The 21,719-nt window shown below is 49.8% G+C and overlaps 8 protein-coding genes across 8 annotated transcripts; 5 read left to right on the top strand and 3 right to left on the bottom strand.

The window, feature by feature from the left end:
• Positions 1–1,909: 1,909 nt before the first annotated feature.
• LCP9604111_3022 (uncharacterized protein) lies at positions 1,910–3,085 on the top strand (the record flags this gene model as incomplete). Its single annotated transcript, XM_039070565.1, has 1 exon — positions 1,910–3,085. One exon carries the CDS (start codon positions 1,910–1,912, stop codon positions 3,083–3,085), a length of 1,176 nt encoding a protein of 391 aa, XP_038930977.1.
• A 1-nt stretch (position 3,086) lies between these two features.
• LCP9604111_3021 (uncharacterized protein) lies at positions 3,087–3,988 on the bottom strand (the record flags this gene model as incomplete). The annotated part of the gene is made up of 2 exons (XM_039070564.1): positions 3,087–3,807; positions 3,861–3,988. 2 exons carry the CDS (start codon positions 3,986–3,988, stop codon positions 3,087–3,089), a joined length of 849 nt encoding a protein of 282 aa, XP_038930976.1.
• A 306-nt stretch (positions 3,989–4,294) lies between these two features.
• LCP9604111_3020 (uncharacterized protein) lies at positions 4,295–6,191 on the top strand (the record flags this gene model as incomplete). The annotated part of the gene is made up of 4 exons (XM_039070563.1): positions 4,295–4,435; positions 4,484–4,956; positions 5,008–5,957; positions 6,016–6,191. 4 exons carry the CDS (start codon positions 4,295–4,297, stop codon positions 6,189–6,191), a joined length of 1,740 nt encoding a protein of 579 aa, XP_038930975.1.
• A 501-nt stretch (positions 6,192–6,692) lies between these two features.
• LCP9604111_3019 (NAD(P)/FAD-dependent oxidoreductase) lies at positions 6,693–8,071 on the top strand (the record flags this gene model as incomplete). Its single annotated transcript, XM_039070561.1, has 2 exons — positions 6,693–6,902; positions 6,974–8,071. The coding sequence occupies 2 exons, from the start codon at positions 6,693–6,695 to the stop codon at positions 8,069–8,071; spliced, it is 1,308 nt and encodes a 435-aa protein (XP_038930974.1).
• A 139-nt stretch (positions 8,072–8,210) lies between these two features.
• Positions 8,211–10,712, bottom strand: LCP9604111_3018 (transcriptional regulator family TF; the record flags this gene model as incomplete). Its single annotated transcript, XM_039070560.1, has 9 exons — positions 8,211–8,704; positions 8,759–8,942; positions 9,003–9,175; positions 9,229–9,499; positions 9,556–10,094; positions 10,141–10,296; positions 10,353–10,450; positions 10,501–10,623; positions 10,672–10,712. The coding sequence occupies 9 exons, from the start codon at positions 10,710–10,712 to the stop codon at positions 8,211–8,213; spliced, it is 2,079 nt and encodes a 692-aa protein (XP_038930973.1).
• Positions 10,713–11,024: 312 nt separating this feature from the next.
• On the bottom strand, positions 11,025–12,500 carry LCP9604111_3017 (uncharacterized protein; the record flags this gene model as incomplete). Its single annotated transcript, XM_039070559.1, has 1 exon — positions 11,025–12,500. The coding sequence occupies one exon, from the start codon at positions 12,498–12,500 to the stop codon at positions 11,025–11,027; it is 1,476 nt and encodes a 491-aa protein (XP_038930972.1).
• A 281-nt stretch (positions 12,501–12,781) lies between these two features.
• Positions 12,782–15,231, top strand: LCP9604111_3016 (GTPase-activating protein GYP6; the record flags this gene model as incomplete). The annotated part of the gene is made up of 6 exons (XM_039070558.1): positions 12,782–12,804; positions 12,855–12,972; positions 13,026–13,184; positions 13,264–13,781; positions 13,835–13,977; positions 14,033–15,231. The coding sequence occupies 6 exons, from the start codon at positions 12,782–12,784 to the stop codon at positions 15,229–15,231; spliced, it is 2,160 nt and encodes a 719-aa protein (XP_038930971.1).
• A 1,257-nt stretch (positions 15,232–16,488) lies between these two features.
• LCP9604111_3015 (serine/threonine-protein kinase) lies at positions 16,489–21,570 on the top strand (the record flags this gene model as incomplete). The annotated part of the gene is made up of 10 exons (XM_039070557.1): positions 16,489–16,531; positions 16,625–16,766; positions 16,829–17,241; positions 17,315–17,384; positions 17,444–17,538; positions 17,596–19,809; positions 19,864–20,123; positions 21,101–21,130; positions 21,252–21,456; positions 21,533–21,570. 10 exons carry the CDS (start codon positions 16,489–16,491, stop codon positions 21,568–21,570), a joined length of 3,510 nt encoding a protein of 1,169 aa, XP_038930970.1.
• Positions 21,571–21,719: the final 149 nt, after the last annotated feature.

Below are 21,719 nucleotides of genomic sequence, written 5' to 3'. Positions count from 1 at the left end.
CCCGCCCCCGCCCCCCCCCCCGCCCCCCCCCCCCCCGCCCCCCCCCCCCCCCCCCCCCCCCCCCCCCCCCCCCCCCCCCGCCCCCGCTTCTCTTCTGTTTCTGTTTTTGTGTTTGCTGTTGTTGCAAGCATGCTGCCAGTCCTGAAGGCGGAATCTGTCTCGGCAAGGCTGGATATGGTTGAGCAGATGTGGTTGAGCATACATATCTAGTACAGTCAGCCTCATGTCATCAGGTGTTTACCAAGTCATAGAATATGATGAGGGAAGATGAAGAATAGGTCACAACACAGACAAGAAGAAACAAACTTCATGAAGTGGAAGATTGAATGTGGAAGGAGAATGTGGTTGGGATGTCTGAATGATGAATGTAAGTATATGAGAAAAAAAGAGACAGCAAGAACATACAAGCCATTGATGGATGATGAACATGACAGGTGCCATGAAGGGATGCCTGTGATGTGGTGGTTGCATGAAGGATGAATGCAAGTAGATGAAAAAGAGACAGTAAGAGCAGACAAGTCATGTGATGGATTATGGACACGATAACATGTCGGAGGGGTTGCTCTGTGATGTGGTTGATTCAAAATGATGAAGAGAGAAAGAAGAAGTAAGTTCAAAAGTGGGAATCAGCCTGTTTATATACCTGGCTTTCCTGCAAACGGTGCAAAACTCGAATGTCTCGCTTAAATAAGGTTGTAGACAGCCCTAAAAAGGAAAAAACAAAGGAAAGAGCCAAATACCAAAGAGGAAGGAACGAAGGTGTCAACGATCTATATAGTCACGTGATGGGCAATCGTGCAGATCGCGCCAAAAGTCATGTGATGGAGGATGAACATGACAAGTGCTAGGAGCTCACTGCTACCTAAAGTTTCAGGCTCACAGCCCTCTCGTCTGGACACAAAGGTCCTAAATTATGACATGCAGCCTACGAACTAGGGAGAAGTGGATTTGAGGTATTAGTAGGGAACGAGGAAAGATCAACATGAAATATTGACTATAGGCAATAATATATGGATGAGAATGCGGAGAAACTACGGGCGGCCGGGGCCACGGATGCTGATAATCCGGAACTTGATTGGCCAGCCACTTATTAGCGCTGTACTTCACCAAACTTGAAGAAACTCGAGATCCACTTACCGTCAAATGCGCGAAGCTGGTTGGCCCATTCGGTGAACATCCGAAGCTTGGCAGATTTGTCTTTCTTCTAGAAGTCCCAGGTAGTCCGTCTCCTTTAGTCTGGGACCCTCCGCTTCAGGATCTACTAAGTGGGGTGCTGTATCGAGTACCGTATTTTTTATTTCTGGTGTTCTCCCCTGTGTTGGAATCGCGAGCTGAAGATTTGGAACTCATCCGACAAGAGACTTTAGGTAGAGTGGACGCTATGGCCCCTAAGCTCAAAGGCAAGTCATTGAGCCTCGCCATCAGTCTTATTGGGGCTGTCGGATTCATACTGCAGGGCTACGATCAGGCAATTGCCAATGGCCTGTTGATACTAGACTCTTTCATCGCCGTATTCCCTCAAGTCGATACCGTTCAAACTACTGGTCGTGAGAAATCTCACAACTCTAAAATTCAAGGTATCTACTCGGATGAATCAGCTGGCAGATGTTCAAGAGAGCAATGTTGATCATTAAAAGGTACAACGGTCGCTATCTATGAAGTTGGATGCGCAATAGGGGCAGGTTCCTGCGCCTTTTTAGGTGACAGACTCGGTCGTCGCAAGACCATCTTTCTTGCCGGTTGCATAGCTTTCGTTGGTATAGCTATCCAAGCAAGTTCTTTCTCACTCGGTCAACTTATTGCTGGCAGAGTCATTACTGGTAAAGCCCCTTATCATTGAACAGATTGCAATAAGTTAACCAGTAACTGAACAGGTCTTGGTGTCGGTGGCTTTACCGCTACAATCCCAATGTACGTCTCCGAGTCATCTGGAGCAGAGGAACGTGGACGAATGGTGCTACTGGAGGGATGGTTTGCAATTGGCGGCGTTGTTTTCGCAGCATGGTTGGGATTCGGACTCTCCTATGTTAGTGATAGCTCGGTCAGCTGGCGTTTGCCCATCGCCTCTCAAGGCCTCTTTGGTCTCATTGTTGTGGGGTGTATCATGCTGCTACCCGAGTCTCCTCGGTGGCTCGCACGTGTCGGACGTCTCGAGGAGGCATCTGAAGTTCTAGCTCGCATGGAAAATGTGGCTGTCGACTCTGAGCATGTCTTACAGGAGCTGGAAATTATCCGACAGTCACTTGAAATTGACGAGAACGCCGAACCAGCAGGTTCCTCGTCGCCATTCGCGCTCACGAAGAACCGCCACCTGCACCGTACAGTTATTGCTGTTGGTGTAAATATTCTAGCGCAGATGACCGGCATCAACATCATCACTTTTTATTCTGATATTATCTTCCAGTGCGATCTGGGATACTCAGGTACACTCTCGGGAATTATCACTGGGTGTCTGCAAATCTGGCAATTTTTGGCTACAGGCGTGGCCGTTCTACTCATCGATCGCGTCGGACGTCGTCCATTGCTCATTGCTGCGGCTGCCGGTATGACCATTGCCCAGGCCTGTTTGGCTGGGCTATCGAGTGATCTTAAAAACACATCCATGGCTGGCGCCTCACTCTTGTTCTACTTCGTAGCGCTTTTCTGCTTCCCCATTGGACTTTTCCTTGTCCCATTCATGTACGCCGCAGAGATCGCACCGCTAAAAACTCGTGCTCAAGTTACTGCTATGGCAGCTGCAGCAAACTGGCTCTTCAACTTCGTATTGGCAGAGGTGAGCCCAGTCGGGTTCGCTACTATCCACTGGCGGTATTACATTGTCTACGCATGTATTAGCGCCTTTGCTTGTGTGTTCTTCTACTTGTTCTGTCCTGAGACTAAGGGCCGTACACTCGAGGAGATCGATGATATTTTTGTTCAGTCGAAGTCTGTCTTCGATACTGTGCAAATTGCACGAGAGACGCCCTACCAGACGGAGATTCTGGCGCACGTCAGTGATATCGAGAAAGGTGGACTGAACGCCACACAGGTAGAATGCCCCAGCCATTCATGTAGGACATGGACTGATAATGAGATAAATAATTAATTCAACCCGAGACTTTGGCATGAAGAGCAGATCGCAACTCTATATTCGTCAAGCACCCAATTCCAAACGCAGGAATGATACGGACACAACGCAACAAAGTTGACGAGGGCAGATATCGCTGCGAGTGCTTTACCCTTTTTAGGAAGGGCATAGTATATTGCCGTGTGTACATATCTAATGCCAATAAATGTAACGGAGTAGCAACCAGCTGAGTTAAGACGGGCACGGTCAACTGGGTGATGATCGGCTTTGCGTTGGGATGAGTCATCAAGCGGTCGGGGATGGCATCCGACAACCACGGGGCCAAAGTAAATGACCCAAAGATAGTCACACCGTCTCGTGCGAGGAAGATAGCAGCTGCAGTTCGTGCCAAAGATTTGTTCTGGAGTACAGAGATTGGAGTGTTTGTTGTCAATGTCTTGGCATCGGGACCCCTGCCGGTTCCGTATTCCTGCGCAAATCGGATGTCCTTCCACAGCGCTAGCGGCACATTGGCCATCATCGTCGTGGCAAATGTGATCGTCCCCGCGGCGGTTATCTCAAGCTTGTGACTGATTGTGTCGGTCACATTTGCGACGGAATAGGTTGCCGCATAGAGGGCCCAGACAATACCGAATGGCCGTTGGAAAACAAACAGACCCGGCCGTCGGAGGGCCGCGAGCGCATGCCGATGAAGTCCGCGGAGAATGGGTTGTTTGAAGGCAGCTTGCTCGACAAGCGCTCTGAGGGTATGTATTAGCGCGAAATCATCGCGCTTGGAAACATCCAGACGAACCTATCGATAATTGCGACCGCGGGTGTCACTAAGGACGCCGAGGCTGCTGCCGCGGCGAGATCGCCTGCTAGCTGTCCTAGCAAAGGATTGCCCCAGCGAGCTTCATTTGATTGAGCTTCTTGTTGCATAATGATAATTTGAATCACATAGTCATGATTTCTCATGCTTATCTACTTGAAATATATGATTACAATACCCAATCAAGCCTGATACGATCACCGGATGGCATCCCGATGCTGCAGATTTCGAACAGCAGCTATGAATTTAGCTTTATCTTGTCCGGAGCTCAAGCTCACTGCAATAGTTCTGTGGGGTAAACGGGGAAGCCTCCGACATTTCTAAGAGGGGTCGTTGACGTTTAAACTAGTCTGTTGTCTCAAACTGATTTCTTGAGTTTACATTGTCATTCACTAAACTCAACCTTGCGATCCATCATGTCTACTACACTCATGAGACTCCGCTCGGCACGGCCTATTGGCTCTCGCCTGCGCTCTGTTCCTGCAGGACTCTCTGTTCAGACTCGGGCTAAGACTACTATGCCATTCCGTCTCCCCGATGCTCGAAACGAACCAAACGTGAGTGCGACAACTACTTAACCCACCTCAATGCTAATCACACTATAGCCTTCATACAAAAAAGGCTCCCCGGAGCGCGCCAAGCTTGAAAAAGCACTGACGAAGCTCCGCTCTCAGCTGCCCGTGCGGAGTGAGCTCTTCTATGATGGAAAGTTCCAGGCAAGCTCCAAGTCTTGGGATCAACCATTGCCTGCCGAACATGCCGTCACCTTTACAAACTACCCACTTGCCACCGATGAGCAGACCCGGTCAGCTATTGAACTAGCTCTGGAGGCAAAGCAAAGCTGGCAGGATACCCCATTTGTTGATCGAGCTTCAATCTTCCTCAAGGCTGCGGAGTTGCTATGCACCAAGTACCGATACGAGATTATTGCAGCTACGATGCTCGGACAAGGGAAGAACATTTGGCAGGGAGAGATTGATGCCGCGGCTGAATTGGCGGATTTCTTCCGCCTGAACTGCAACTGGGCAGCTGAAATCTTGGAGAAGCAGCCAACTCGTGGCACTGATGGCATGTGGAGGTTAGTATGACTGGTTTGAGTTGTCGCAGATCATTTGCTAACTAGTCACAGCCGTATCGACTACCGTCCTCTAGAGGGCTTCGTTTACGCTGTCTCCCCGTTCAATTTCACAGCCATTGGCGGCAATCTGATTTGCGGGCCCGCGCTGATGGGTAATGTGGTACTATGGAAGCCTTCGGCATCTAATGTCTACGCCAGCTCTTTGCTCTACAAGATTCTTTTGGAGGCTGGTCTCCCTCCCAATGTGATCCAATTCGTGACCGGTGACCCTGAAGCCATTACTGAGACTGTGCTCGCACACCGCGACTTCGCCGGCCTGAATTTCATTGGTTCTTCCGATGTCTTCCGCTCTCTGTATGGCAAGATTGGACAAGGTGTTGCTGCGAAGAGATACCGCGAATTCCCTCGCTTCGTTGCCGAGACCAGCGGAAAGAACTTCCACCTTGTTCACCCGTCGGCCGATATCACCAGTGCAGTCAACCACACCATTCGCGGCTCATTCGAGTATCAGGGTCAGAAATGCTCCGCCACATCTCGTCTCTACTTGCCTGAGTCTCGCGCGGAGGAGTTCCTTACTAAGTTGAAGGCTGGTATCAAGGAGATTACCATTGGAAACCCGGACAAGGATTTGGAGGCTTTCATGGGCCCCGTGATCCACCGTGCATCATTCGAGAAGATCAAGTCCGTCATTGATGCTAGCAACAAGGACCCCTCGCTGAAGCTTATTGCTGGTGGTACTTATGATGAATCTGTTGGATACTACGTGCACCCTACCGTGTACCAAGCCGATTCACCAGACCACCGTCTCTTCAACGAGGAGATCTTCGGCCCGGTGCTTACCCTGTATGTTTACAAGGATGCCGAATGGGCTTCTATTTTGAAGTCTGTTGATCAGAATGGAGGCGGATTTGCTTTGACTGGTGCTGTCTTTGCTAAGGACCGTGGTGCTATCCGCCAGGCTGAAGATAAGCTCCGATACTCTGCCGGCAACTTCTATATCAGTAAGTCGCACAGTACCAACGTGAATTGTTGCTATATCTAATCGTCTACCTCTTACAGATTGCAAGACAACCGCTGCCCTTATCGGACAACAGTCTTTCGGTGGTGCGCGTGCTAGCGGAACTAACGACAAGGCTGGTAGCTCTGATACTCTGCGTCGCTTTGTTAGCCCACGGTTGATTAAGGAGGAATTCTTTGATCAGGATGAGGGGTTTATGTACCCTAGCAACCACTAAAGTTGAGATATAAAATGAATAGTTTATAGGTTTTTTGTTAACATATATGCACTTTCGCAATCTAAGCATACTTTCATTTATTTTCATCAGTTCCTCTTTTAAGATTAGTATAAGACACAATAGGAGCCAGCCTCTGTCCTTAACGTCGTAGGACTTCAATAATCTGATTTATCCATTTCTGTTATGCTACTATGTTTCGTATACTTTGCTTGTACCAATAAAGTGACTCTGACTAAATGTACTCCCTCACCATATCATACGTTATTCTAATTATCATTTCCACATCTGACCTCTTACGTGGCTTGCATTTTCTTATCAAAAACATCCAAAACCCCATTTGGGCACATCGGAAGGCCTCCCGATGGTCCATTTCTCCGCGCTCCCCGCACTACTCCCGGAGAGTCGGCATTGACGCCGTCGACTCATGAAGGTGTATTGGCCTGGAGCTATAGATATCGAACTATTAGGCCATCTGTTAGAAGTTCCTCATCAAATTTCACAATGGGTATCTCCAAGTGCGACCCGATCATCATTGTTGGTGGCGGAGCCTTCGGGCTCTCCAGCGCTCTTCATTTGACTCGCTCGGGCTTTACGAATATCTCTGTCTTCGAAAGAGACGAGCAGATTCCTCCGCGCTATTCAGCCGCCAATGACCTGAACAAGATTGTGCGCGCAGAATACGAGGATCCATTCTACACCGATTTGACAATCGTAAGCCCACGATTTCCGATGCTATAACCGAGTTGGTTACTGACCGATGTCTCATTTTATCTATTAACTAGAAAGCCATCGCCGCATGGAAAACTCCTCTTTTCGCACCTCATTTCCACCAGACTGGATTCCTCCACTGCGTGTCTGGCGAAGCACCCCAAAAGGCTATCGACACCCTCAATAGATTCCGCGCTTCCGCAGAAGGGAACGATCAACTCAAATCACATGTCGTGCCCATAAAGGGCGAAGACGACATTCGTCAAGCCTGCTGGCAGCTCGACGGCCCATTGACTGGGTGGAATGGATACCTGAACCGCTTCGACGGGTATGCACACTCCGGGAACGCACTGGCAGGTGTCTACCGCGCTATGCAGGCAGCCGGCGTACGCTTCTACCTCGGAGAGCGCGGCGCAGTCGATGAAATCGTCTATGTCAGCTCGCTGCAAGGCAAGAAGAGTTCCGGGATCCGAACGAAGGATGGGAAGTTCCACCCGTCTTCGTTGGTGATTGTCGCAGCTGGCGGTGCGGTGAGTCGTCTTGTCCCGGAGATTGGGAAGAAGGTCGTGGCCAAATCGTGGTCTGTGGCGCATGTCCATCTTACCGATGAAGAGACTTCTGCGCTGCGTGGTATTCCTGTCACCTATGCTCGTGACTTGGGTTTCCTCTTCGAGCCCGATCCTCAGACAAACTTGTTGAAGATCTGTCCCATGGGTGGAGGATATATCAATACGGATCCTGAGACTGGAGTTTCTCATGCGCCTGGGACTTTGGAGGAAAGTGCGTTTGTGCCGGAGCATGACGAGAGGAAGATGAGGAAGTTGCTGGCGCAGACTCTTCCGGCGCTTGCGAATCGCCCGCTGGTTAAGAAGTCGCTTTGCTGGTTTGCAGATACTGATGACTCGGACTTTATTATTGATTTTGTTCCGGAGACGTCGTCGTCGGTTGTTGTGTTGTCTGGTGATTCTGGGCATGGGTTCAAGATGTTCCCTATCTTTGGATCGTGGGTTTCGGATTTCCTGCAGGCTGGTCAGCAGCATGAAGCACGGTGGAAATGGAAGCATACTGATCCCAATGAGGGCAAGGGGGATTGGGGTGGTGATGTGAGCTGGCGCCTGGGAGAGTCGAAGGAGTTCTCTGAGATCCGGCCTACGATACTGTCCAAGCTTTAGATGATTTGAATATTTAATGTCGGCGAGTTCAACGTATAGTTAACCATTCAAGGCATAGACCGTCTTGCTTTTTCTTTCGGAACAGATAAAAATATCACGGAATTTATATTTGCAATTCGTCATTCATCAGACATTCAATTTACCATATACTATGTTCTATCATCGCATTAGACACCCACTCAGTATCATAACTCTCAATCGAGTTCGCAACAGCCATAACCTCAGCCGAAGTCAGCATCGTAGTAAAATCACACTCCACATCCAAACCAGGATCCGGCCTCAGAAGCGCATCATTATATCGAATAGATTGAGCCATAGCCCCAGGAATCGGCGTTGAAGAAGGAGAAGCTGGGTCAGAGATGATCTCAGCCTGCTGGAAGAAGTCAGGGACTGCTAAGTGTCGAGGCCGATCACTAGAGATACAGCCTAGTAATGTCTCGTGTAGCTGCTGGAGCTCGGATCGCCGAAATTTAGCAACTTGGTTTCCGTCTCTGATCATTTCGCCGAAGATGGCATAGGCTTTCTCTAGCCAGTTGGGGTGACTCTCTAATACTCGCGGGTCGATCGCTGGTCCCATGAGGAGGATGACAGTGGATACGAAGACTGATTCTAGATCAAAGGGGAGGAAGGTTTCTAGGATTTGGGTGTTAGTCACAAGGGCGTATCTGTAGCGAAAGTTTGTTGTACCTAAGAGGCCTTGACTCTGCAAACTGGAGAGAATGCTGATGATGTTCTGGGCGGATTCAAGACACATTTGCATCAGGTTTCGGACATTTTGGGATGCATTGAGGGATTCCAAACAGCTTTCTGGGGACTCGAAGCGGATCTTAAGAAAGCAGAATAGGAGAGGTCGGGTGGCCAGGATAATACACTGCATATGATGTGAGAACCTAGCGGATGCAGCTCTTCCCGCAGATGATAAGACACATACCTGGTGGTATTGAAGATGTAAGTATGCTGATATTCGAGAAACCCCGCTGCCTGGGTCCAAGTGTAGCGGAAATGACTCGCGAAGCTCATCGGCAAGCCCTGCGATGTTCGCCAATGCTGTTTTTGTGCTAAGTAGAAAAGTCCGATTAAAGCGCCCATTGATAACATATATTGCTGTTGGTTTTGTTAGAGGTGATAATCAACGATGGAAGCTCAGGAACTCTTACTGCTGTTCACCTCGGCAATGATCTTGGACAATTTGATGTGCATGCCCAATGACATTGTCTCTGATGGGTCTGCAAAGGTGGGGAGCTGGGTTTGCACATATCGGTCATTGATCGACTGAGGCAGACCCATTAACGATGTCATTTCTCTGTCCAGAATGTAAATAGTCCACCAGATTTTGCTGGATCTTTGAACCATGTCATGTCCTAAATCCTCGACTGGCATACTAGTGTGCATTCCTTGTGCCATAGCCATCCGCATGGCTTGTCCGATCTAAAGCATTGGTCAGCTGGGTTTTTCAAATGAGACGTTTCTTTTAGAAACCTTACGTAGTTATGTGCCGAAGTTCGAAAGTCAACACACTGGTAGTATAAGGCGATGCAGCATAGGATTTCCGTTCCCAGCATAGGATCACGGTACAGAGCAGTCGGATCAGGCAGAAGCTGCAAAGCTTTGACGAAATAGCACACCCCTGGTGGTTTTCTACCTTGAGCCTTGGGTTGAACAAATCCTTTCCCAAAGGCCAGGATGAGGAGAAAATGGATGTACCACAAGCTATTTGTCATAGATTGCCCATCTCCCAAGTAGTACTGATGCAGAGAACTCATGAACTCTCCTTCCTCAAAAAGGTGATACAATTGCCCGCACCGAAATTGAACGGCGTTGATCAGATACATGGTGTGATCGCGAGTCGGAACAACTGGAACATCTGGGCCCGGGCTTGTTCGTAACCCATCCCATCCCAGCTCATAGGTCGTTTCATCAAATATCAGAGTTTCTGTAGGTAATACATTCTGATAGAGGTGCTGATGTGCCAAGCTGAGGACTCGCCGGGTGAACGACCAGTTGGATGATGTTCCAAGATAGACTGTGGATGTTAGAGTCGCGCATTCCAAGAAACCGGCATAACCTACATGTACGACCATTTGCTGCAGACATAAATGCAGGAGGACCGGACGACAAAGGGTTAGCTAGCCCAGAGTCCAGATCCTCCAGGTCTTGGGCTTCATCAAGATCCTCTGGAGGACTAGTCCTCTGCAAAGGAGGTACATCTTCGCGATCTTTGGGATCTGCAACAGGTTAGTAGGCATCCATTTAAATAGATTAAATAGAAAGTAAGACAAACCAAATGTCTGAGTATCGAAATTCGGGCTGAAAGGGCTCACTTGGCCCTTCTGGCTCTGCTCTATACGCGCAATCTTCTGCTGCAGGTCTAGAATGTAACTGCGATAAATGTGAGATATCGATTCTTCTTAACACTCCATTTAACTTGCCCTCTTGTTACCAGGATTTTCTGGTCATGGTTATCAAAGACGCAAGTGAGCTTTCGCCTGCTACACTTTTCGCAGGGCTGCGCCCCGGAACATTTGATCTTCTGTCTCCGGCATCGCACACAACTAAATAGTCAGCGGTATGCATTTCTATTAATTTAAAATGCCACTCACGCATTCGACGATCGTTTTGCGAGTCTTCCATTACCCGCCATCTGTATTGTGATATGTTAGGAATCAGCGTGGCCGGAATGCGGGGGCCCGTGAGGCCCACGTGAGGCCCATGAGGGCCGTGAGGGGAATGTGTTGTTATCAGAAGGCGAAAGACGAATCAGACGGTTTCGCAGGGATGTGGATACAAAATCTTATCTCGAGGGAGCAGGGAAGTATGAGAGGGTGAAAGGAGGGAAGAGATAGGGATGTCGTCGGGTTCCCTCCCGATGATCCAAATGATTCGAGTCATTTGACATTTCCCTTTATTCTACCCATTCATGTACAACTTTTTCTTCTATATACATATCTAGCTTTCAACGCTGCCCAAGCAGATTTCGATTTGTCTCCCAAAATTGCCTGCATGCTGTGTGGCCCCAATGCTCCGTCCACCACTCTCCGAAGCTATCTTGAACACCTTGTTCATCCACCCGTAACACCCGCTCGTCTCTCTTAAGCGAACAGAGTGCACATGGATGAGATGCCTTTAGTGCGCCCTGGTCCGCCCGTGCCGTAATAACCTTGAGCGCACTAGGATCTGGGATCGTAGGGATTGGCCGCTGGCCCGCCGCTTGTAGAATAGCATTGAAAATCGCCGCCCGTTCACGCCAAGTAGTCAGCACGTCAACAGCGTCTTGTTCCTCTTTGATGTTCTCTTGCTTGTTCACGCTGTTAAGTTTCATACCACCGGCTTTGCCGGAACGGGCAGGACCGATTCGCATGCTTTGACTAAGAATTGTGTCACGTTTCCACCGGAGACTTCGCCCTGCAATTACGCGGGCGGCCGATTGAAGTACATTGTGAATATTTAAGGCTGTTGTTGAAACGGTGCTTGAAGATGAGGATGACAGTGGGGCCGAAGATCGCAGTTGGGATTTTGCGAGTGTAGCATCCTTCTGAAGATTCTCAAACACATCCAAGAATAACTCGAGAAGGATTGATGGTGGTGGGATGTTTGTTGGACGCACGGTTGCTGCAGGGGCTGTGGTCCCAGAAACAGAGCTAGTAGGAGCTGGGCTAGGGGTGGTGGGTTTGGATTTAGGCACAGGCTTGACACTAGGTCCATCTGAAAAATCATCCCAGTCGTCGAAGGTGTCGTCATCCCAGGTTGATGCAAGCGGCTTAGTGGCTTTGACAGGCGGTTTTGTAGGTGGTCGTGTTTTCTTCTCGGCGACCTTGGGGGGAGGTTGGCTAGCAGGCACATCGGCGAAATCACCCCAGTCACCAAACGAATCATCCTCCCATGTCGCCTGATTTTGGCTATTATCAGGTTCGAGAGGATACTTCTTTTTAGTAATATTCGAGTGAAGTTTCACAGCCGGTGCAAAGTCTTGCAATGAGAGTGAATCGAGCAAGTCAATTGTTTTAGAAGCTTGCGGACCATCTTGCCGAGGCTCTGGTTTTGGAGATATAGCTGTTGATGAATGTACAAGAGTGGATTGTGCATGTAGCGTGTCTGAATCAGGGACCTCGAATTCGCCCCAGTCATCGTCTGCATCACTTGTTGGTGTGTCAAATGCTGCATCGAATAATACATCACTATGTGGATTCAAGGGAATGTCAAATTCCTGACGACCAGGTCCCTGCCACGAAGCTGCTGGAGTTGCAAGTTGACTGGCTGCTCCAGGAGTCGGATTGGGACGTTTGTTGTGCTGCACACTTCCCGATGACCCGAAGAAATCGATGTTCTCGTCGTCGAAGGATGAGTTTTTGTGGTATTGCGATGGCTGCTGTTCCGGCCTATTGTCCGGAGCAGGCGCCTGACCAAACTCTGCTAGTAGATCAGCGGACATCTTGAATGTACACTAGTGTCATGAAGCTGTGAGAGGTGACATAAAAGTGCAGCGATGCAGCGGGTTTCTGCAGGGAGAACGACACAGGATCGAATATGCCAATGTCAGCCGCACTCTATATCATTTTAGATATGCAAACTTCCCAATCCGAACTAAACCGGAGTATAGCGGTGGAACATCGCAAGGGCCGAGTCAGGGCAGTAGCGCGAGATAAGGCACGGGCGGTCTACTATCGCCCGCATCCCCCTCACCTTCTATTGTTCTCTCCCTCATCCTCAGCAATGAGAACCATTGAGGAGACCAGGTATTTCTCTCACGCTGTCTGTCAATTTTTACTTTTACTGACCCTCACAGAAAGAGATGGGACATTTTGTTCTCCGACAACACCACGACTTCCGACCTCCGAGCGGCGTTGCAATCCGAGCAAGGAGGAAACCTGTGCAATGACGGACTGAGATCAGTTTGCTGGAAGGTTCTGGAGATTTGACAACGTGAGGTGGAGATATATGCTCATTCTTCGTGCAGGCATTTCTACTCTTCGACGGGTTGGAGAAGACTGAATGGGCGCCTAAGCTGGACGAATCTCGGGGTGCCTATCGTGCACTGCGAGATCATTTCTTGAAATACATCGAACATCCAGACGATTTGGAGTCGACTGTTGATCCTCTGGCGGATGATGAGCAGGTATATAATTACCCTCTCGCTGTGCTCCGCCCAACTCGAAGAACTCTCCGATCTAATAATTTTTTGTTGGAACAATCAGTCCCCTTGGCAAACACTCCGACACGATGAGACGCTGCGTACCGAGATCCTACAAGATGTCGACCGATGCTTGCAGGAAAACTTCTTTTTTCAAGAGCCCGACACGAAAGCCAAGTTGACTGATATTCTGTTCGTCTACTCGAAGCTCAATCCAGATGTCGGTTATAGGCAAGGAATGCACGAATTACTCGCCCCTATTCTCTGGGCAGTAGATCGAGACTCGGTGAAGCCACACCCCGAAGGACTTGATGCGAACAAGGACACAAGTGAGGGTTTGATGCTGGAGATGCTTGATGCACAATTCGTGGAGCATGATTCATTTACGTTGTTTCTATCTGTAATGCAGACGGCCCGTTTATACTATGAGCACGGCGAGACACGGTCAGCCAATGGCCAGATGGATGTCATTCCGATTGTTGATCGGTGTCATTATCTCCATAAGGAAGCTTTGGCGATTATAGATCATGAGCTCGCCGAGCACCTTGAAGCTGTGGACATATTACCGCAAATTTTCCTAACGTAAGCAGCTTTCAGTCACCTATCTACTTTCTTCTGTACTAACTACTGAGAAGCCGCTGGATGCGCCTTCTGTTTGGGCGAGAATTTCCATTTGATGATGTCCTGATGATGTGGGATTTACTGTTTGCTCATGGACTACGGTCTGATCTTGTCGATTTCACGTGCATTGCAATGCTACTTAGAATTCGTTGGCAATGTTGGTCGACCTTAATACCTCATCGTATCTTGTTTCGCTGACATGTATCATTTAGTGCTTACGGCCGACTATACAACTGCCTTGACATTATTGCTTCGCTACCCTTCGCCCCAACCACACACAGCTCAGACTTTTGTGCAGGATGCATTATATTTGGAACAGAACCCTACCGCCGATCGAGGCAGTTTCATCATATCGAAATATTCAGGTAGACCGCCCGATTCCAAATTTCCCAACCAGCCTAGTACACGGCCCACGAGGAAGGCCTTCCTTTGGGAAGACTTTAAGAAACGCAGTGAAAGCAGCCCACCTGCTGGATCACCAGCCCGAAACAGTCCCAAAAGTCTCGAATCTCTTTTCCAAGACGTCTCCCAGGGAATCCAACGTCGGACAGAGACCTGGGGCGTAGCCAAAGCTGTCCGAGGCGCCGTGACAGAAGCCAGGAAAAATATGCATACAATGCATTTTGAAGCCAATATGCGTCCTAGTTCGAGGCCTGTTTCCGCGACATCAGCCTCGGATATGGCGGCTACGGCGGCCTTGGGCAGACTGGAAACGAAGATCAATCTATTTGAGAAAAGGAACCAGGCGTTGGCAACGATTCTGCGCGAGGCGCTGGATGACCTTGGATCGCAGCTGGCAAATATCAAGGACCTGGATTCTGATACGACCAACGCAGTGAAGCAGGCTCTGGTCAAAGTTGAGAGTGTCCAGATCTGCCTTGGAGACTCTTCGATACCAGTAGATCCCCCTCTTGACCCCCGTGTAGACGGTGAATTGAGCCAACCAACCGAGTTACAAGAGACAATCACATCCACAACGGGTAAAGCCGAAGGCAAAATTGTGGCCAACGAGGGTCAATCCCCAACAATAAATTCTGTCAAAGCGGATATGACCGGGCCGAAGGCCGAGAGTGGAACCAATTCTATCCTAGACACAGCAAGTCGGACACACAGGAAGAAGGAGAGTGCGCGGACAATACCCTCGCGATCAACTGTGCGAACCTCTATGACCGATTCGGGATTCTCGTGGATGCTGGGCGGTGGTCGGAACCTGTCCGGGTTTGTTAGCTCGACATCGCCGCCACCTGAGCAGACGCGGCATCTAGACCAAACTCGAGGCAAACCCAAACCCAATGCCTTGTTCGGAATGAGCGGAGATGACAATCTGGGGTCCGACTCCGAGCATAGTGAGTTGGCGCTGTACAGCCTTCGGGGCTCTCGGGACCCTCTGTCAGGGACTGGCCCACCATGATATCTCCGGATTAGGCCAAGGTCACTGCTTGCGTATGCACTGGAAGTACCCGTGGACATATGGGTCAAGGCTAGTCCCACTTCTTATCTCCTGCCAGGCTGCATTATCACTCAATTCCCGCACAGAAAATGGGTTACAGACCACGCCATTAACGGAGACATTTATTTGGCAGAATCTAGTTTTTTCAATCCCATCTCTGCCTCGATCTACCATGTGAGACAGTCTTTCAACTTCATAGAAAGCTAGTAACCAAAGGGGTCAAAGTCCCACATTAAGACGCTCGGATCTATTAAGAAAGCCACTTTGCATCATCTCGAGTCTTTTCGATGGGAAATAACTTATCCATGGCATATCTCATTGGCGGAGCGAGGGAAGTGGACTCACGTATTAGGGTGGTAGCTTTGTACTTGGTTCTATTTAAGATATATCAGCCATGATTTCTATCTTGTATAGATCTCAAGGGCTGATTCTCAAATTCCTCCGCCACATGGGATAGAAATGTCGATCAGCCGATCTGGATAAGACAAACCGTCAATGCAAGATAAAATGTTCATTTTGTCTTCTATATAATTTTATTTCGAAGGAGAAATGGCTGTAGCAACATAGAAACATAGAAAACATAGGAAAAATGAGTTATTACATCACGGAGGGGGCCCATTTCCCTTTTTCTCGCATCTGGCATTTTCCTCTCCCCACCCTCTCTTCCCCGCTGCTCTTTTTCTTTTTCCTCCCCCTTGAAAGATTCACCTCGACCTCCTCTGCTTGTTCCTACCTTTCTGCGTGCCCAGCCGCGACGCCACATATGCCGCCTGAGACCCTACGAGGCAGCTGCCCGCCCAATCCCCGTCACAGTTGCGAATGACCGGATACATGTCGCATACCCTCGATACATTCTCGATTGCTCGCCTCCATTGAGCCTATTTCTCTTTGTCTCCCATCTGATCATCTGAATTTAAAGCCGAGCATAACCAAAAACTACAAAAAGAGAGACAGAAGAGAGAGAAGAGAGACCTCGGGGATGGGGTCGGCTTACAACCCTGATGGTCAGTGACGCGCACATGCTTTTTCTTCATGTTGATCGTTTAGTCTTTGTTTCTCATTTCATGGGCCTTGGGGAACTAGTGGAGGTGAGGGCGAGAAGAACGGGTTACCGTGGTACTCGGATTGGGCTTACGACTCATCGAGCACCGGAAAGGAAAGGGCGCGAATCGCTTTTTCCCCAGCCGATCACGGTCACCCGCTGGCACATGCTCAGATATGCATCTGACCGTGGAGATGAAGCGTCTGATCATTCCAAACCGTCACGTTTCCTGAAAGGCCCATGGAATGGAAACTCCGAGACGCGCCGATTGACTTGATCATAAGCTAGTGAATCACGCTGATCAAGACTTAGGCGAGCCGAGTCCTCTTTCGTCGCCGTTAGGACCTCTCTCTGAGTCGCCCGAATCCGAGTCCGGATACAACCTTTCTTTACAGACAGACCAACTCAGGAGCTCGGCGGGCAGTGTTTCTTCGGGATACGAACCTCTCTCCAGGTCAGCCGATTATATTCTTTCGACTCCTTAACATAACGTTGACACCTTCTATACTCCAACAGATCCCCGTTATTCGACAGCGACCATGGAATTGGCCCATCTGGACTGGATCGTATACGCCAAAATCAACCCTCGAGAGTACTGACCCTTCCAAACATGTCTTCCTCGTCGCTATCACTAGCACCTATGACTGGCCAGCGCCCCTCTCCCTCTCCCCGTTCTCGCTCATCTTCTCGAGCTCACACCAATCTTTTGTCGAGCCGAAGTTTCACGGATCTAGCGGACCTACACCGGTTTCCACTGGAGTCGCTACACTCCTTTTCCTTTGCCCAGCAGTCCGAGGAGTTTCTCCACAGCCGTCAGAACATTCTCAAAAGGTCTGTTGATTTCATGCGCGACCGGATGGGATGGGCCGCCACCAATGCCGCGATCGCCAGCGCACAAGCAAACGCCAGTGGGGACACGGAGATGCAAGGTATGATGGACCTTTTGGCCCGAGCGAATATTCTCGAAACCCAGGATAACCAACTCCATGGCCGTGGACCCAGCACAGGACCCGCAGAGATTAATAGCGACAATATCTTCGAGAAGGCCTTCGCAGACGGCAATTCCTCCCCGGTCAGCACCCGAGAGGGTGCCCAGGATTCCATTCCTTTGGGATCACATCCTTCTGACAGCTCCCAATTGTTGAGCCCGGTGCCCAGCGATCGTATCTCCAACCAAAGGAGGGACCTGGTCTCTGCACCTACATCCAGGCGCGTAAGCTTAAAACGTACATACACGGACCTATGCTCTGTCTCTATCAGGAGCAAGCTGATGGAAACTCTAGCACAACCATACACCTCTTCCGCGGATCCTTTCGCCTCGCTCAATCCCTCGTCTGCTGGATTAGGATTTCAGATCCCCGCCCTCCACGCCCATAGCAGCAAATGGACCCCGGCTTCCCAGGCCGTGTTTAGGACCGAAGCCAAGGAACCATGGACCATTCTGGCCGCTAATGATTTGTCGTGTCTCATCTTTGGTGTTCTTCAGTCCGAAGTTCGCCATCTCAGCATCCTGGAGGTTGTACAGAAAGAACACCAGGAATGGCTCAAGGCTAAACTTCGAGATCCTAGCACTGACGTCGCTGCCCGCATGCCACTTCAGCCCGAAAGAGCTAACATTTCCGCCGTCAATCCCAAGTACCGAGGTCTTGGGAACGGAGTGACAGCACAACTCCTCAGCAAACCATCTTCACGAGAACAGTCCCGGAGAGCGCAGACTGATGACGGATATGGCTCCAGCACAAGAAACGCCCGAAACAACAACCACCCGGCCAATAAGTCACGCGGTGTCTTGCTGTGCGGTGATGTGGTCCCGATTCAGAAGCGCAATGGGTCACGGGGATCCGCTAGCGTCTGGGTTATGGAAAAGCGTGGTGGCCTGATCTGGGTCCTGGAAGAAATAACAGAGAATATTGCCTTCATCGAGTGTGATGATTCATGGAAAGTCGTGAGTGCCAAAGGTGAAGTCGAAAAAATCTGGGGCCCATCTGTCGTTCAAAAAGGCCAGTCGATCACCGACCTTTTACCTTGTTTGCCATCGGAATCTCTTGAGACATCCCTCGAGAAGGGATTGGCTAAAATCGTGGAGCTGAGGCACTTTGCCGCCCGCACTGCGGCTGGCGTTTGTATTCCCGTCGCGGTCGGCAAGGGAGAAGGAGATTACACTATGCAAGTCTCCAGCTTTCCTCATGTCGCAGGCATGATGGTGCTCTCGTCCTCGTCATTGAACGTGATCAGCTCCAACTCTGTGTTCTCTTCGGTTCTCTTCGGTCAAGAGAGACCGGAAGGACTTCACATCACTCAGCTTGTACCCGATTTCGATGAGATGCTAGACGTTTTGACCGAGGAGGACAACGTACCACTAGTTGATGGTATTGTCATACCGGAACACAGCTTCCGGCGTGCACGGACACTTTCTATTCTCCGCGACGGAAAAGCAAATGCCGCCTCTGTGTTTACAGAGCCAAGTGGCTTGCTTGCCAAGCATCGGGATGGCTCGACCATTGTCGTGGACATTCAACTGCGCGTGGTTCAGAGTGGCACCTGCTTCTCAAAGGACAAGACAGAGAAAAGCAGCAAAAGCAGCAAAAGCAGTGATCGCACCAGTGACTCTGATGAGAGTGATGATACCGTTGCAGTCACAGAGTTGGTCTATGCTTTGTGGATAACCTACTCGAGACAGCTCCACGCTGCTGGACCCGCTGCTGGCCTGTCGCCATCATCTGTCCCAAGTTCTAAGCCTACCTCACCCACACATGACCCTGATTCAGATCGCCCTTTAGACGCCGGTGTTGCTGCCCAGACGGAAAACCCCAAGATTTCTGTGGAGATTGAAGCTCCGACGTCAGCACTTAGTCAACAACTCAGTGAGGCTGCCTCTGAGCCTCTGACCACCCGTCCCCCGCAGCCCGTTCCTCCGGTCTCGGCTGCCAATGCGAAGAACGACCCTCCGGCGAAACGAACGATCAACGACTACGTGATTCTCGAAGAGATGGGACAAGGAGCCTACGGCCAAGTCAAACTGGCCCGTTTAAAGAAGCAGCCTAGCAAGAAGATGGTGTTGAAATTCGTCACGAAGAAGCGGATCCTGGTGGATACGTGGACTCGGGATCGGCGACTCGGGACTGTGCCATTGGAGATCCATGTTCTGGACTTCCTACGGCGGGATGGGCTCAGGCACCCTAACATTGTGGAGATGGAAGGCTTCTTCGAGGACGATATCAATTATTACATTGAAATGACTCCTCACGGGCTTCCGGGAATGGATCTGTTCGATTATATCGAGCTCAAGGCCAACATGGACGAGCTGGAGTGCCAGAACATCTTCCGACAGGTTGCGAGCGCCATTAATCATCTCCACACCAAAGCCCTGGTGGTACATCGTGACATCAAGGATGAGAATGTGATTCTCGATGGAGAGGGACGGATCAAGTTGATCGACTTTGGGAGTGCGGCGTATATCAAAAACGGGCCATTTGATGTCTTTGTGGGAACCATTGGTAAGTTTCCTTCTCTTTGACCGGGGAGGATTCAGTGCTGACTATGTTTGTTAGATTATGCCGCGCCCGAGGCCTTACAGGGCCGGTCGTATCGAGGCAAGGAACAGGACATCTGGGCTCTAGGGATTCTCCTTTACACCATCGTCTACAAAGAGAACCCGTTCTACAACGTCGATGAGATCCTTGACCACCCCCTCCGAATTCCTTTCCTTCCTTTCTCAGAAGACTGCATTGACCTCATCCGCACGATGCTCGATCGTGACGTTGACAACCGACTCACCATTACCGAAGTGCTTGAACATCCTTGGATGGTGGTGACTTGAATCCCTTCTCATACGACTCTACTCTCCCTTCTCCCTCCGCCTTTTACTTATTGACAAAAAAACACAAATAACGCGATACCCCACAAAGTTACGTTTTGATGATGGATGCCAAATTTTCCGGGAAACTGGGTATCATTTCGGGGCCGGTGTGGAGCGAGTGTCTGTTCTTCTAACTTCCCTAGGACCACGTTGATGATGATGATGAACATCAACGCATGATTTGTCTTACTTCTTTTATCGGGGTTTATTTTTATCGAGCTTTTTTCACCCCCTTTTCATGGCATTTGAATTTGCGATACCTTTTGCATATCTCTTTATGTGACCTAGAGACCTAAGAGGGCAGACTTACATACAACGTACGGAGTACGGCTTTGATTAGATTGCGGGGAACATTTAGCGTACGTCTCTTTCTGGCAAATAGTCTACGATAGCCTAGGCTATGACTATCACCTCTCCACTTCATATGCAACCTTAAGGAGTTGATACCAGCAATTTGAGCTAAGGACCTCGGGAATATGTTGCTACACTGACACTTGGTGCCTTGACTTCCAAAACAAAACCCTCAAACGAGACAAACAGGAAACTTACCGTAAAATACGAAGTCGAACCTCGGAAGACATACATATGGCATGTTTGATTCCATGGGTTCCCTGCCATCGTACCACGGGTTAGTCGTCTTCCCCGCACGCGCCCCACCAGCGAAAATAGTCCGAAAGAGGCGAAAATGAATTTAACGGGTTGCCTCGCAGGATTCAGGAACGACTTCGCCTTCGGGGTGTCCCTGGATCGGTGCCTCGAGTGGATTCCCGCTTGGGTGGCGTCGAATTCGGTGTATCTTCTGTTCAAGGCGTCGTCAGCCGAGGTGTGCACTTGGTTTCACATTAGACGATCTGTGTCAAGACATTCTGTAGCGTAGAAATGAAAGTAGGATATACTCTAGGATATACTCCAAAGTCACCGGGATATAGAATATTAAGAAATGGTTCAAGCACATGCCTGTATATACCGGTGCCTAGTACTAACAGACGAGAAGCGATAAGCAGATAACGTAGAGGGGCGAGGTACTTGCGCAGTACAACGTCGGGCTATGTGAGAAAAGGCCAGTGCCAGGTTTAGCAGAGGTATCGCATTCCCTCCGCTCTGCATTCCGCCATTTCTTGTTCCTCTTTGCACCTCTCTTTCTCTCCTCCTTTCGCAACTTCCCCCGCCCTCTGTATCTTCTACTCGGCTCTTTCGGTTCTCTCGGTTTTCTGTACGGTGTCTTTGCCGAAACCTGTTCCACGGTTCCTTCGCCGTGGCCCTACAACAAACAATAACGGTCAATGTGATTTTTCCCCACCGACATTCTGATCACTTCCTCTCTATGTCTCTCTGACCTTCAGATCGCTAATATCCAAAAGACCGGTCATCCTTGAGATCGAACACTATGCCCATTTAAGAGCCCGGTGACTGCGCGCCCGTCGCTCTATCGTTTCCACCGTCCCTCCGTTACTATCCTCGCTCGTGTGATCCTCCGTACCGTGCCGACGCCCCCCGGAAGACGCGACAAGATATTCGTGGGCCAGATCACAGGTGCTACAGCCGGGA

Source organism: Penicillium roqueforti (genome assembly GCF_015533775.1).
Source record: "Penicillium roqueforti strain LCP96 04111 chromosome Unknown scaffold_04, whole genome shotgun sequence".
Lineage (NCBI taxonomy): Eukaryota > Fungi > Ascomycota > Eurotiomycetes > Eurotiales > Aspergillaceae > Penicillium > Penicillium roqueforti.
The sequence above is the reverse complement of the archived record's forward strand: the minus strand, read 5'-3'. Positions and strand labels throughout refer to the sequence as shown.